This window comes from Mytilus edulis, chromosome 6, assembly GCF_963676685.1.
Source record: "Mytilus edulis chromosome 6, xbMytEdul2.2, whole genome shotgun sequence".
NCBI lineage: Eukaryota > Metazoa > Mollusca > Bivalvia > Mytilida > Mytilidae > Mytilus > Mytilus edulis.
Window position 1 is genome coordinate 7,976,319 of NC_092349.1, and position 14,614 is coordinate 7,990,932.

General features: G+C 32.3%; 1 protein-coding gene across 2 annotated transcripts in view; it reads left to right on the forward strand.

Moving 5' to 3' along the window:
• The first annotated feature begins 1,855 nt into the window (after positions 1-1,855).
• LOC139527045 (uncharacterized) overlaps positions 1,856-14,614 on the forward strand; it is a 65,338-nt gene continuing 52,579 nt past the window's right edge. The window contains exons 1-3 of one of the 2 annotated variants that reach the window (XM_071322299.1): positions 1,856-1,886; positions 5,243-5,295; positions 12,788-13,198. In XM_071322299.1, coding sequence (XP_071178400.1) covers positions 13,147-13,198 — 52 coding nt within the window. In that variant the 5' untranslated portion in view covers positions 1,856-1,886; positions 5,243-5,295; positions 12,788-13,146. Of the gene's footprint in view, positions 1,887-5,180; positions 5,296-12,787; positions 13,199-14,614 lie in introns of those variants that run through there. The other variant, XM_071322298.1, reaches the window with a different exon arrangement.

The following is a 14,614-nucleotide window of genomic DNA, read 5'->3' on the forward strand; positions in this document are numbered from 1 at the left end:
ACATCCAATCCCCCAAATGTGTCCATATGTTTTCTTTTTTACTGGAATTATCATTTGTACGTGTCAATTTTATAAATACAATATAAAATATTTGGTTATTGCTGTTTCATTAATGAATACTCATTTTACTAATTCATTGAAAAAAAGAAAAATAACTTTAGGCCTTTTTTTCTAAACCGACAGTATAACCTGAGTAAAATTGGGGGGCTTTTGATCTGCTATTTTGCATGTAAATGCTCAGTTAAATTGTAAATATTAAATCAGATAACTCGTGTAGGGAGAATGTCCCATTCTTTGTGCATTTTTAACATGAAGTCATAAAATAATAGTTTTCTACTAAGGCAGCAACCATTTGATCTATTTTTTTCGCGACAAGTCGAAAGCAATTTTTTTCTTTCAATTTTAGCATTACATATAGTGGCAGCTGAGGGTGAAACAAACATTTTTTTTCTCAGAATCAAAAACAAATTATTTTTTTCTCCAAAAACTGGAAACAAACTTTTTTTTCCAAAAAAAACCATACCCCCCCTCCCCAGAAAATCAAATGGTTGCTGCCTAACTCTTATTTTTTTATAGATTAAAATCCAAACTAGACTGTGTTTATCCCGAATAACCGTAAAAATTTAGGCCCAATCTTAAAGTCCCGGTATAATAAAAGAACCTAACTTCAGTATAAAAAAGAAGAAGATGTGGTATGATTGCCAATGAGACAACTCTCCACAAGGGACCAAATGACACATAAATTGACAGCTACTAGTATAGATGACCGTACATATGTCCTCAACAATGTGCAAAGCCCATCCGCATAGTAAGCTTTAAAAGGCCCCGAAATGACAAATGCATTTATTGCTAACATGATATCGTTCAAATAATGCATGAAATATTTGGCACTGGACATTATGTCTCTTGTTCGTGTGTCTTTAGTAATGTTCGAAACCTGAAATCTATTTAAAAAAAATGATAACCAGTTTATGATTTTAGGAGCTTTTAAAATATCAGAACTGTTGAAAGAAGGGAATCCAATTCTGCTGGAAAAAAACATGCAATATTTGGATGAATATAAAAGGCATCAACGGAGTTTATTAGTACAAAATAATTTACCACATAGTAAACAATTAATTTAACAGTACAAGAATTATATGTATGCTTGCTCAAAATGCGCATGAAATGCTTGCAACTGGACAATAATCAATTTCAGTCAAAAGTCAATTCATATGTTACAGATTAAATTTGCAATATTTGTTTATGCTATAAATCGTACACAACTGGCATTGAACAAACTACAAATGACCACTTCCTCAACTGTATCCCCCATCATAGAATTGCCGTAAACGTTATTGATTTTGGACGGCCAGGCATGTATTAGCGTTGAAAGACGTGAGACGTTCTGGCGTGTAAAAGTGGACACGTTTTGGCGAATATCAATTATCGGACACGTTTGGGGTTATTAAATCGGACACGTTTGGGGATATTGAATATTACGGACACGTTTGGGGAAAATAGACACGTTTGGGGGAATCGGACATGTTTGGGGGGAAGGACACGTTTGGGAGTGTTACAAATATATGATCTGAAGTTCTGGCATTTTTTGTAAAGCCAATCTGAGAATTATGAATTAAGTTGTTTTGGTACAAAAAATTGTCAAGTCTTGTATTCAAAATATTGTTAAAAAGTTTACCAATGGTACTAGTAATTGTAATACCTCTATAGTTAGATGGATCACAAGGATCATCTAATTTAAAAATTGGCGAAAGAAGAAGAAGGTGGTGGATATCACTCCAGCTATTCTTGGAGGTGTGCCTTCACTGGCAAAATTTATTATACAGATTACAGATTACAGATAAGAAATCATTTGACCGAATACTATCTCCAAGCCCGTCGGGTTCGCAAACCGAAAAGGCAGTGTCTGCGCGTATGTGGGTACGAATAGTCAAATTGCCGTTCTAGGCTGCACGTACCCACATCCGGTTTTCTATTAAAATGCCATCGGATCGGGAATGAAACGTGAAATATATACCGAAATTATCGATAATATGGGGATTTCGTGGTAGAAAGAATGAAGAGTATGAAAAATAATATTTTCAAATTGTATTTAATAAATAATGATACATATAAACATTGCAAATTTAAATGCACAATGATGTAAAAATGAAACTGTACAGTCTCTGTAAAAGAAAAACATGATAGAAATTAATACTATTATAAAATTTAAATGAAAATTTAAAGAATCTATAATACTAAAATTACGAGGTCCAATTTGTCAGCCGTCATCACGTAAAAACGACGAATCAAAGAATTCAACTTTATATACAACTAATATAGTACAAAGGTGTAGATTAAAAATTACACCACTCCAGACCCTTTTGTTTTCCACGTAATTAATATTGCCAATAATTAAGAAGTTCCGGGTCGAGTCCGATACCGATACCAATAGTATATTCACCTGTTACCTATTATCTTATCTGTACGTTCCGCATCTGACAGGTGCACCACCAAACGGTGTATTCAGGATTGATATGCTATATACACGGGTCATAATCACAGGGTTGACACTACTAAATTGTCAAATTGTTACCTATTGTAGTATTTTAATCAGTAATTAAGACTTTCTAAGATAACAATACGAATACTAAAAATCTGGACTAAAAAAAAGGCGTATAGGTACAGTTTTCAATTTGTTAGTGGGCATGACGTAAAACATCGAATCAAAGAATTCAACTTTATTTATAACTAATATAGGACAATGCTGTTGATTAAAAAATACTCCATTCCAGGACCTTTTGTTTTCCAAATAATTAATATTACCAATAACTGACAAGTTCCAGTTCGACGGGTTCAAACAGAAAGATTTGAAAGCAGAGAAAAACTGTGTATCTTATAATCGGCATGACTTTATCAGATGACAATATTAATACTAAAATATAAGACTTGCGCATAGTTATATACTTTAATCCAGAGTCACGGACCCGCGATATCACGGGTGTGTTCTAGTAACATTTTAATAATTTAAAAATATACCCATATGATATTTTAAAATAATCTTTTAGTAAAATGTAAAACAGAAACTGAAATTTTAAAATATATAAAACTACTAAAATTAAAGCTTGAGTTTATAAAAAGTTAAAGAAGCAAGTAATAAATCAATTTAGACCAATTATAAAAGATTCATGTAACTAGTTAAGATTTCGAACAAATTTTACATATCCAATATGATTGTTTTGGCACAGATTTCAACCCTGCACATTTCAAATGTTGCCAGTCTAAACATTTGGAAAGTACTGAAATTAGACAGAGTGGGGGGCCCATATTCGCCGGGGACACAATTTCGCCGTTTTATGATTTTGAGGTGTAAACACTTCAAAGGATGGCTGAAATGGAAGAAATATGCCAATAAATTATAATTTTATAACAAATATGATTATTTTTTAAACTTAAACAAAATTACGGCACTTACTGCAAAAGATCGAAAAACGGACAACGATTTTCGGTCAATTTCCTGAATGAAAAACAGGGTTTTCATAGATTTTTTTCTTAGCATTTTTTTGACTGATTGGCCTAAATTTCTGTTTTTTACACATTTGAAATGTATGCTGTTCATCTATAATGAAATTTATTTGATAAATATTATATAAAGCTGCAGTTATTTGGTTTTAAATAGATGTGTAAAAACGGCGAATATGTGTCCCCCATTGACAAAACTTCAGGAAATTTCAAACACCTTTTAATCTAACTTTACAGATGATTATTTTTAAACAAACATGTTTTCAAGCTTAGGAATGTTTTGCATTTGAAGTTATCTTCATATAGAAATATCAGTATACTTCAAAAACATATAGACCTGAACTTAAACTGTAGAAAACATGGAAAGATATGGCGAAAATGAGCACCCCACTCTATATCCTTAATATCAAGAACGATTTACAATACAAAAACTAGAAATAATCGACATAAAAAAAACTGAAAAGAAACGCGGCAAATTCGATTAAAAACTACAATTTAAAACAAATACCTTGTATTCGGCCCTTTTTCTGTCGAATTTGTTTGGAATTTTTTCCCACCATGAATGCAGGAAAAATTTATTCTGTTATACTTTAAATCTTTTTAGTTTTTGTGCTCCCGGTTCTTCTTTTCTCTGCGGCTGCTATAGACTGCGAATTTCTTTTATACAATTGTATGAAATTTAACGCCTGATAGTTCTGTACAAATCTTTATATATAGAATAACCATACATTGTCTCGAAATATCAATGTTATTTGTACAAGGCTTAGAAACAGGTAGAAAGCGAGGCTGTGCCGAGCATTTCTACCTGTTTCGAGCCGAGTACAAATAACAGATTGATATTTCGAGACAATGTATGGTTATTCTTTATATACTGCAACTCTTATAACTGTTCAAAATGAAGTATTTAGGGTAAAAACCGTCATTCTTTAATTGTGAGCGGACAACGTAAAATTGCCGCGAACCTGTATGTTTTATTGACGTCATAAATAAAACTCTACGGAAACACATTGTCAACGTCATAAACAAGGCGATATACGGTCAGTGACTGTATATCACATATGAATATACGGTCAATGCAATTTGACTGCTCAAATAGCACAGCTGCAGTATATAATTCATTATAAGTCTGAAATGTCTTCCCCACAGTTATAATATCACTCTCTTCCATTTTAAGAATATTTACTAACTGAGAAAAAACTGTTCACTTGCCTATATATATATGTGTATATTTATAAAAATTCTGAGTAGTTTTAATCAATTTATTTACTAATTGCAACAAATTCCGTATATATTTCACGTTTATATTAGTAATATTAGTAAACCAAAAATAAAAAAAAAAAAAAAAAAAATATATGAAAAATAACTGCTAAAAGTAAAAATCATAATTTTTCCTTTAATTGTATGTTAAAAAACTTTTAAACTGTAAACTTCCTATGTAAAAGTCAAAATAAAACCTGTAAGCCTCCTTTATAAAAACACATAAAGACTTAAAAAAAAATGTATATAGTGTATATAATGTTTGTTATGTTACGATTGTTAATTTATTCTTCAATTATTTTTTTGGTGGTGGAACTGTTCGACATACAATTTCGTATGGTTACCCTATAAAGGGTGTAAAGATCCAGAGAAGAAGAAGTTTCATTCCCGATCCGACGGCATTTTATTATAAAACCGGATGTGGGTACGTGCAGCCCCTAGAAAGGCAATTTGACTATTCGTACCCACATGCAGGTACGCGCAGACACTGCCAACCGAAAATGACAAGTTTGAATGTAGGCAAAAGAAAAAATAAAGGTATATTATACAAAAGAAAGCATGCCATTTGTTGCTATAAGGGGGGTTAGACACAAGGTTCAACATGTTTAATGTTAATTCAGAGGCGGATTTAGGGGTTTTTTCAAGGGGCCCGGACCCCCCCCCCCCCCCCTTTGTGGAAAAAATTGGTTGATTATATCTATAGAATATAGTCCTGGGTACCACGATTTCCCGAGAAATACAGGATCAACGAAATATCCCCAAAACAAACTGATATATCCCGATAACAAGATTGTTTATAGTGTTATACTGCTTAAATAAGTGTTGCAGCATGCAATTATAAACAATCAGGGGGACTTACTTAAATGAGTGATTTTCTAAATCACTGATTCAAGTAACATTATTTCCATAAAGGTTGGAAGTAAGAGTTGTCTTTCTTTGATAATCACCTATTTAAGTAGTACAAATTAATCACTAGAAGAAGTGATTTAATTTTATTGTAGCTTTAAATATAGAATACTTATGATCCAGGGAATAATTATGTTTCTAAAATTATCAGAACCAACATCTGTGTTGATAGGATGACCAGGTCATTTCAGGTGATGACCTTGTACTGAATCTAGGATAATGACATGTATACAAATCGCTTGTTTAAGTATCATCATACCTCAGTTTCCTTGCAAAAAATCATGTGTATATATATATAAGACATAACAATCGAAATTCTTGAAGTGAAATTGCACTTTTATTGAGTAAAAACGAGTAATATCTTTAATTAATATTCTTTAATATAAAAATTATATTGTTTAAAAGAAGAGAATAGAGTGAGTGGTATACTGAAATTTGGAAGTTTCTAAACTGTTGATTCCAATGGGTTTTAGCGCTCTGAGTTGGAGGATCCAATAATCCTCTCTTTTACTCCTAAGGACATCTGACGTTTGGTCATTAGGATCGTTCCAGAGGACTTCAATGATTTCGAAAGACGTGGATGTTGTGCCCTGTCTGGTTGAAATGTTTACCAGTGGGCTCCGATGACTTATTTTTGACATATATCGGAGATGTTCGCCAAGTCCAGCTTTAAAAGGACATTTGCTTTTGCCAACATATTGTTGTTTACAAGCGCCCAGGGAAAGAAAAAGCACCCGGGGAAGAAAAAACAGCGCCCGGGGAAAGAAAATGCACCCGGGGAAATTTCATAGATATTGTATTGGCATGAGACAACTTTGTGTTGATGAAATAAGTTATGCACATAGATAATTTTTTTAATTTCAGACAAGTATTTTGCAAATTCAGATAAAAGACATTTGTAATAAAGCACAAAAACAAGTATGAATGTTTCAATTTTAACAATAATAAATGAATACTATTTCAAAAGACAGATAACAATGGATCGATCACAGTTTATGCTAAAGATTTATAAAATGTAAGACATCAAGAGACATTTTTTTCAAAAACGATATAAAAATGAAAAATGCAAAATCAACGTACAGTTAACGATTGTTAAAAATGAAAACGGATGTAGAATAATGAAATATTAAAATTCCATAAGCGTACCTTTTGCATTGTCTGAACAAAAAGTTTTATTATTTTCTCTCTATTATTTATATAATATATCACAAATCTCATCTCTGTCAATCGTAATAAAGCTGATGTGTATTTGTATTCATCTGACTGGTCATGCGAAAAACACCCTTTGCAAGAATTTATGATTCGTCAAAATCAGTTGATTATTTTATTGTTGTGAAGAAAGTGTACATTTTATCGTCATGCACCAAACATCACAATGTGAGAGGAGAAGTTATCAGCGACGTTACAATGCAAGAAGAGATGTTATCAAGCTTGCTTTTGTCAAGCGTAAAACTGTCTTAGGAAAAGGGAAAAGACCAGTTATAGAAAAATAAACAGATACTCACGTTTTCTTCGTATAGATATCATAAAATATCAGCCGTTCGACGTAATGTGAAATCTATTTTGTAACTTTATAGGGTTGTAAAAGCGTTGACTGTGCTCACATTTTTAGTATGAAGCGCTTCGGTCAACGCTTTTACACCCCAATAAATTTACAAAAAAGAGCATTCAATTCTTAAATGAAATGTGCAATCAAACAATTATAATTATACAAGTTACACAGTGTGCAATTGTCCTCATACGAGAATTTATCGAGTCAACAAAATTAATATTGGGTGAAGAAAATCAATTAATTTTTTTGACCCAATAAATTCCGTATTGAATTTATCCTGCTTTTGTTATACTACATATTATTGTATTCAAATTCAGTTATTAGGACAATATCAACCAAATATATTTAGATATTTTATTAATCTAAAGCTGTGAAAAATGAAAAAATATTAGGACTACTAAAGCAACTAAAAAAATAACTATTAGGTCAAATTTGGTAGGTATACATGGTTTAAGGGAGATGATTCCAATTGACATTGTTAAAAATTGTACGTAGGTTTATTAGGACAATATCAGCCAATCAAATTACGAGAAATTACTCTAAATCAGGATAAATCTACATTGTATCTATCACTCAATGAATAAGTGTACAACAATATTCATGATATTAGCTGATTAGTGATTGACATTATTTTGGATTATTTAGAGCAGTGTTTGTTCTAATTGATGAGTTCTCAATATTCATGATAGTAGAGTCTATAACAAGTTGTATGCAAATTTTACATTAATTGTCAAAAATCTGACATTAAACATGTTAACACCAATTTCTTCCAAAAAGAGACAGGAAATACTCAATGAACAGTCAACATTATTAAAACTCAGTCATATGTTTTTGTGCATTGTAAGCTGAAGAAAAACAATGAAAACACAGACAGCAGTTTACATTTACAAATGATTTATAACACTACAAAAAAAAAAACTTAACACAGAAATAGTATGAAAGTTAAAACAATAGATCTCAGGTGCTAAAAAAATGGTTGGCAAGATCCTGCTCAACATGTGGCAACTGATGTGATGCTCAGTGACATGTTCCAAAAAAAGATAACGTCTCTCACTTGTGATAGGTACATACCATCATGTATGTAGCTTTGTTATTTCAAGCTAAAACTTTTTGACTATATATATATATTTTAAGAAAACTAAACTCTAAAATGATGATATACTGATTAAAATTGTAACACGATGATGACTGCTGTACCCATATTTTGACTATTTTATTTATTATGTCTGTTTAGTTCACGCATCATTGTAAATATAATGGAATTTGATGAGACTGTCGTACAAAGTGAGAGGTTTAGCGCTATAAAACCAGGTTTAATCCACCATTTTCTACATTTGAAAATGCCTGTACCAAGTCAGGAATTTGACAGTTGTTGTCCATTCGTTTTGATGTGTTTTGTCATTTGATTTTGCCATGTGATTAAGGGACTTTCCGATTTGATTTTCCTCTGAGTTCAGTATTTTTGTGATTTTACTTTTTTACACATGTTTTATCATTGAAAAAAACAGGAATTGAATACAGAAAACGCCAGAAGTGAGAAATGAGAAACAAGAATCCCATTTTTGTCAAGCCTGCGACTTTTGTCACAGAAAGCTCGACATAGGGATAGTGATCTGGCAGCGGCGGCGGCGTTAGCTAACTTCTTAAAAGCTTAATATAATTTAGAAGGTGGAAGACCTGGATGCTTCATACTTTGTAAATTAGACTATTCACCGGATTTGTTATCACATAAGCAACACGACGGGTGCCGCATGTGGAGCAGGATCTGCTTACCCTTCCAGAGCACCTGAGATCACCCCTAGTTTTTGGGTGGGGTTCGTGTTGTTTATTCTTTAGTTTTCTATTTTGTGTCGTGTGTGCTGTTGTTTGTCTGTCTTTTTCATTTTTAGCCATGGCGTTGTCAGTTTGTTTTAGATTTATGAGTTTGACTGTCCCTTTGGTATCTTTCGTCCCTCTTTTGTATATAGATGCCTCATGTTACGAAGTTTCCATCAGTCACATGTCCAATGTCCTTGACCTCATTTTCATGGTTCAACTTGACTACTTGAAAAAAAAGTTAAGATTTTTTGTAATGTTAAATTCTCTCTTATTATAAATAATAGGATAACTATATTTGGTATGTGCATACCTTGCAAGGTCCTCATGCCCGTCAGACAGTTTTCACTTGATCTGGACCTCATTTCATAGATCAGTGAACAAGGTTAAGTTTTGGTGGTCCATATCTCAGATACTATAAGCAATAGGTCTAGTATATTCGGTGTATTGAAGGACTGTAAGGTGTACATGTCCAACTGGCAGGTGTCATCTGACCTTGACCTCATTTTCATGGTTCAGTTGTTATAGTTAAGTTTTTGTGTTTTGGTCTGTTTTTCTTATACTGTATGCAATAGGTCTACTATATTTGGTGTATGGAATGATTGTAAGGTGTACATGTCTAGCTGGCAGGTGTTATCTGACCTTGACCTCTTTTTCATGGTTCAGTGGTCAAAGTTAAGTTTTTGAGTTTTGGTCTTTTTTTCTTATACTATATGCAATAGGTCAACTATATTTGGTGTATTGAAATATTTTATGATCTTTATGTCAGTCGCGCAGGTTTTATTTGACCTTGACCCCATTTTCACGGTTCATTGCTCAGTGTTAAGTTTTTGTGTTTTGGTCTTTTTTTCCTAAATTATAAGCAATAGGTCAACTATATTTGTTGTATGGAAGAATTATTAGCTGTACATGCTTGCCTGGCATGGTTCATCTGACCTTGACGGCTTGACCTCATTTTCATGGTTCATTGGTCAATGTTTAGTTTTCTTGGTTAATGTTAAGTTTATGTGACAGTTGTAATAAAGCTTTATACTTAGGACTATCAACATGATATCAATGATTATAGTAAAGAAGGCGAGACATTTCAGCGTGTGCACTCTTGTTATGTGACCACAAAAAATTTTGCAGTCATATTTGGTATCATGTCGTCGTCCACATCATCATCTGAGTCGTCTAAAGACATTTGGTTTCCAGACAATAACTTTAGTATAAGTAAATAGAAATCTATGAAGTTTAAACACAAGGTTTATAAACACAAAAGGAAGGTTGGGATATTTGAATTGAGATTAAGACCATGGTTTTTTTTTTGGAAAAAGGGGGGAGGGGGGGTGTACAAAGAAAAGGGGGGCAATTTTTTCTCATTTCAGATTTTAGAAATTAAACAGAAAATTTCTTCAAATATTTTTTTTTTGCACAAAAGCAAAAATAAGTGGGGAGGGGGTCAACAAGCAACAACATAGTGTATTGCACAAAAGCAAAAAATTGAATATAAATTCAAATCATATAAGGCCCAATAAAAATATATGTTTGGTTCCAGTTTCCCGACCAACCCTTGACGAACCCCCCAACCTAGCACTTTTTTTATGCCCCACCTACGATAGCAGAGGGGCATTATGTTTTCTAGTCTGTGCGTCCGTTGGTTCATTCGTTCGTCCGTCTGTCCTGTTTCAGGTTAAAGTTTTTAGAAGTTTTTGATGAAGTTGAAGTCCAATCAACTTGAAACTTAGTACACATGTTCTATATGATATGAGATTTATCATTTTAATGCCAAATTATAGATTTTACCCCAATTTCATGTTCAACTAATGATAGTGCGAGTGGGGCATCCGTGTACTGGGGACACATTCTTGTTTTCACTTCTGAAAAATAAATTTTTAAACCATCAAATTTTGAGGATTGTGAATTAAAATAATTAAATTCATAGATTTCTGTCATCTGAATTACCATGAGAAGTAGCTGTTATGGCTAAAATGCAAGAACTCATAACAGAATAATTCTTATATGATTTGCATATCTGTAAATACTTGAACTGGATTGGTCAATAAGAATTTTTTCTTGGTTTATACTTCGATAAACCTTGTTTCCAAAACAACTTTCGTAATCTAGACATGCGCGATACACATTCTTGCAGGGATACTGGGATTTCCGGCAAATTGAAATTAAAAAACAAATGCATAACAGTTGTTTCTATTCTATTCTATTTTATTCATGATTTTAGCTTTTCTCCTTGTTCAGTTAAAGCCCTTTCCCTAGAATTAAATACTTACTATTAATTACTAGATTTATTAACTTTCCCTAGAATTAAACTTTTGATGAAATACTGATTAATTACTAGATTTCTATTCAAAGGAAATAACAATTTTTTTGAAAGATTTGTAAAAGACATTGTATTAAGATTAATGACATTTTGGATTTTTTTCCTTTTCTTTTGCTTGAAGAATTTAGTGGTAGGTTGTTTGTTATTTTGTGTGGTTCACACCATGACAAGTTATAGATCAAGTTAGAATTTTGTTCCATTACAATGAATTTTTAACCTGTAAGGGACTATGTATTGCCATGCAATACTCACAGAATGCTTGTAATATCATGGCTTATCATTTCTCATTTGAATTGTTTTGCATTTGTCATTTCGGGGCCTTTTATAGCTGACTATGCGATTTATATAATATGGGCTTTGCTCATTGTTGAAGGCTGTACAGTGACCTATAGTTGAATATTTCTGTGTCATTTGGTCTCTTGTGGAGTGTTGTCTCATTGGCAATCATACCACATTTTCTTTTTAACCGGATTTTTGTGACAAAAATGTCGGTTATTGAATTGGGGATGTACGGCGGGCGGGCGGCAATCAAATGTTGTCCGTGCATTAACTCATGAACTGTTCAACCAAAGCTTTTAAAATTTTAATATGTTGTTACTGACAACTAAATGAAGGTGAAGTTCAATAATGGCGATTTTGACTTTTACCGTTCAGGAGTTATGGTTCTTGAAAGATTGAAAAATGGAGTTTCCAGTCGTGTCCGTGCATTTACGCATGAACTGTTCTACCAAAGCTTTCCAAATTTTAATATGTTGTTACTGATGACAAAATGGAGGTCAAGTTCAATAATGAAGATTTTCACTTTTACCGTTCAGGAGTTATGGTTCTTGAAAGATTGAAAAATGGAGTTTCCAGTCGTGTCCGTGCATTTACGCATGAACTGTTCTACCAAAGCTTCCCTTATTTTAATATGTTGTTACTGATTACAAAATAGAGGTCAAGTTCAATACTGACGATTTTTACTTTTACCGTTCAGGAGTTATGGTTCTTGAAAGATTGAAAACTGGTGTTTCCAGTCGTGTCCGTGCATTTTCTCATGAACTATTCAACCAAAGCTTTTAAAATTGTTATATGTAAAAAAACTATTACTGATGACAAAATAGAGGTCAAGTTCAATAATGACGATTTTGACTTTTACTGTTCAGGAGTTATGGTTCTTGAAAGATTGTAAAATGGCGTTTCCATTCACGTTGTTGCATTTACTCATGAACCATTCAATCTAAGCTTTTCAAATTTTAATATGTTGATACTGATGACAAAATGGAGGTCAAATTTGATATTGACAAATTTCACTTTCACCATTCATCAGTAATGGTTCTTGTGATATCGCCAGGACACAAATAAATGTTAATAAATCTGGTTTGCTGTCGTTGTGACAGCCTCTTGTTTATATTTATTATATGCTTATTTATATTCAATTTATATTTTTACAACTGTAGACTACTATTGTGGACTAATATTCAGTGAATTGATAGAAGGACCACTGACAGAAACAGACCTTCTTACTAGATTATTACAACAGGATGTTTTGGCAGTAGAAGTTAGACAATACCTTGTGTTAATGGAGGAAAATGGGTCTATATGTCAGAGTAAGACTGCTGCTGGTGGAAAGGTATGGAAGTTACCTCCAGATCTACATACAGGAGACTTTTCAGAGTATGCAGCCCCTTCAGGATCATCCTTAAATGGTAATGAATAAAGAAATAAAAGGGAATATATACATGACATAGGAAATGATGTTGTATATATAATTTGCTAATTCATCATTATCTTTTGTTTAAGGGGCCTCATCAGCTAGATGTTCTTTGTAGTTTATGTACTGCATAACTATAAGCCTGTCAGCATTGAAAGTGTTATTTTTTAACTCTGCTAGTGGCAGGTGTGATGGTTTATTGTTATTTACTTTGTCAGTTTTCCTGCTGAATATCAGATGTTCTCAACTATCTTTGTAGCCTATGCCGTATAGTAGATTATTTTGGCTTATTTTGGCGGGTAAAGGAAAATTGCAAAAAATTATGCATACATTCGATACTTTCTAAGAGATAAATCATTTTGTAAATTATCTATTTTTTCCCCTTCATCATGTTCATTGAATCAATAATGGTTTATGTTAATATGATATTAAAATGCAAAATGCCGTTGTTCACTGGCTGTCAGATGTTTATTAGTTAATTGGTTACCTAATAAAATAGATAATAATGTATGTGTGTATTTTATCCTTATTAATTAGTGTTAGATTATATAATAGACTTTGCAGGTCACTCAGGATAATTTCATATTCTAATAATTTACTAGAAGTTTGATCACCTGTGACAAAAGTTCTTTATTCTACTGATTAACTGTATCAAAATATAATCTATAAATAACAAGTCATGCATGTGAAACAATCATTTTATTATAACAAATTAGACACTAAGTGTTTCTCATTTTTTACTTCTTTTTCAATGTTTTTAACTGCAACCATTTGAAACTCCGTCAAAATATTTAATTTGGATTAAAGAATATGCCAAAATAAAAACCTCAAAAATATGTCATGTACATTTGTTGCCTGTAAATCGAGTAATTTTAACCCACTATATGGTGGTACACTAGACTTGCTACAATTCCCTTTCTATTATTTCTCTCTTACTAATTTATATGTTTACTGATAAGTACCAGTCTACTGATTGCCCTTGGAGATGTCAGTATAATTGTAATCTCCTAGTTATAGCAGTAAAATTATTAAAGGGGCAAAATTGAAAAAAAAAGAAAAAACATAATTAGGAAGGGACATGTAGCAAGTCTAGGTGGTACACCAGTCAATATGCTGTATGCCCTGCACAACCAGTAAATATCAATTTGAGAGTTTTCAATTTTTAGTTGCTAATGGAAAATATATGAAGTTATAAACAAGTATTTGCATATGATTAAACTTTTTTTTTTGAATTGTATGCAGGAATTGAAACCACAAGTTTAGAAAGCAGTACCAGTGAGGATACAGTTCCATTTTTGAGCAGAGAAAGTAAATATTACATAGTTATAAGTTGTGTAATCATTTACTGTGCAAGTATGGTAATTTGTGTCAAAAATCGAATTTGCATTCTTAGAATCTTAAGGACTTAATAGATAATTTCCTTGTTTGTAAGTCAAAAGTCATTGGTTGAATATGATTTGTTTTTCACTTTTATCAAATGTTTATGTTGTTGAATGACTCATTCAAAACAGTTAAGGTTTTGTTGAAATTTCTGATTTTGTTATTCCAGAGTTATAATGGGACAGTTTTAAAA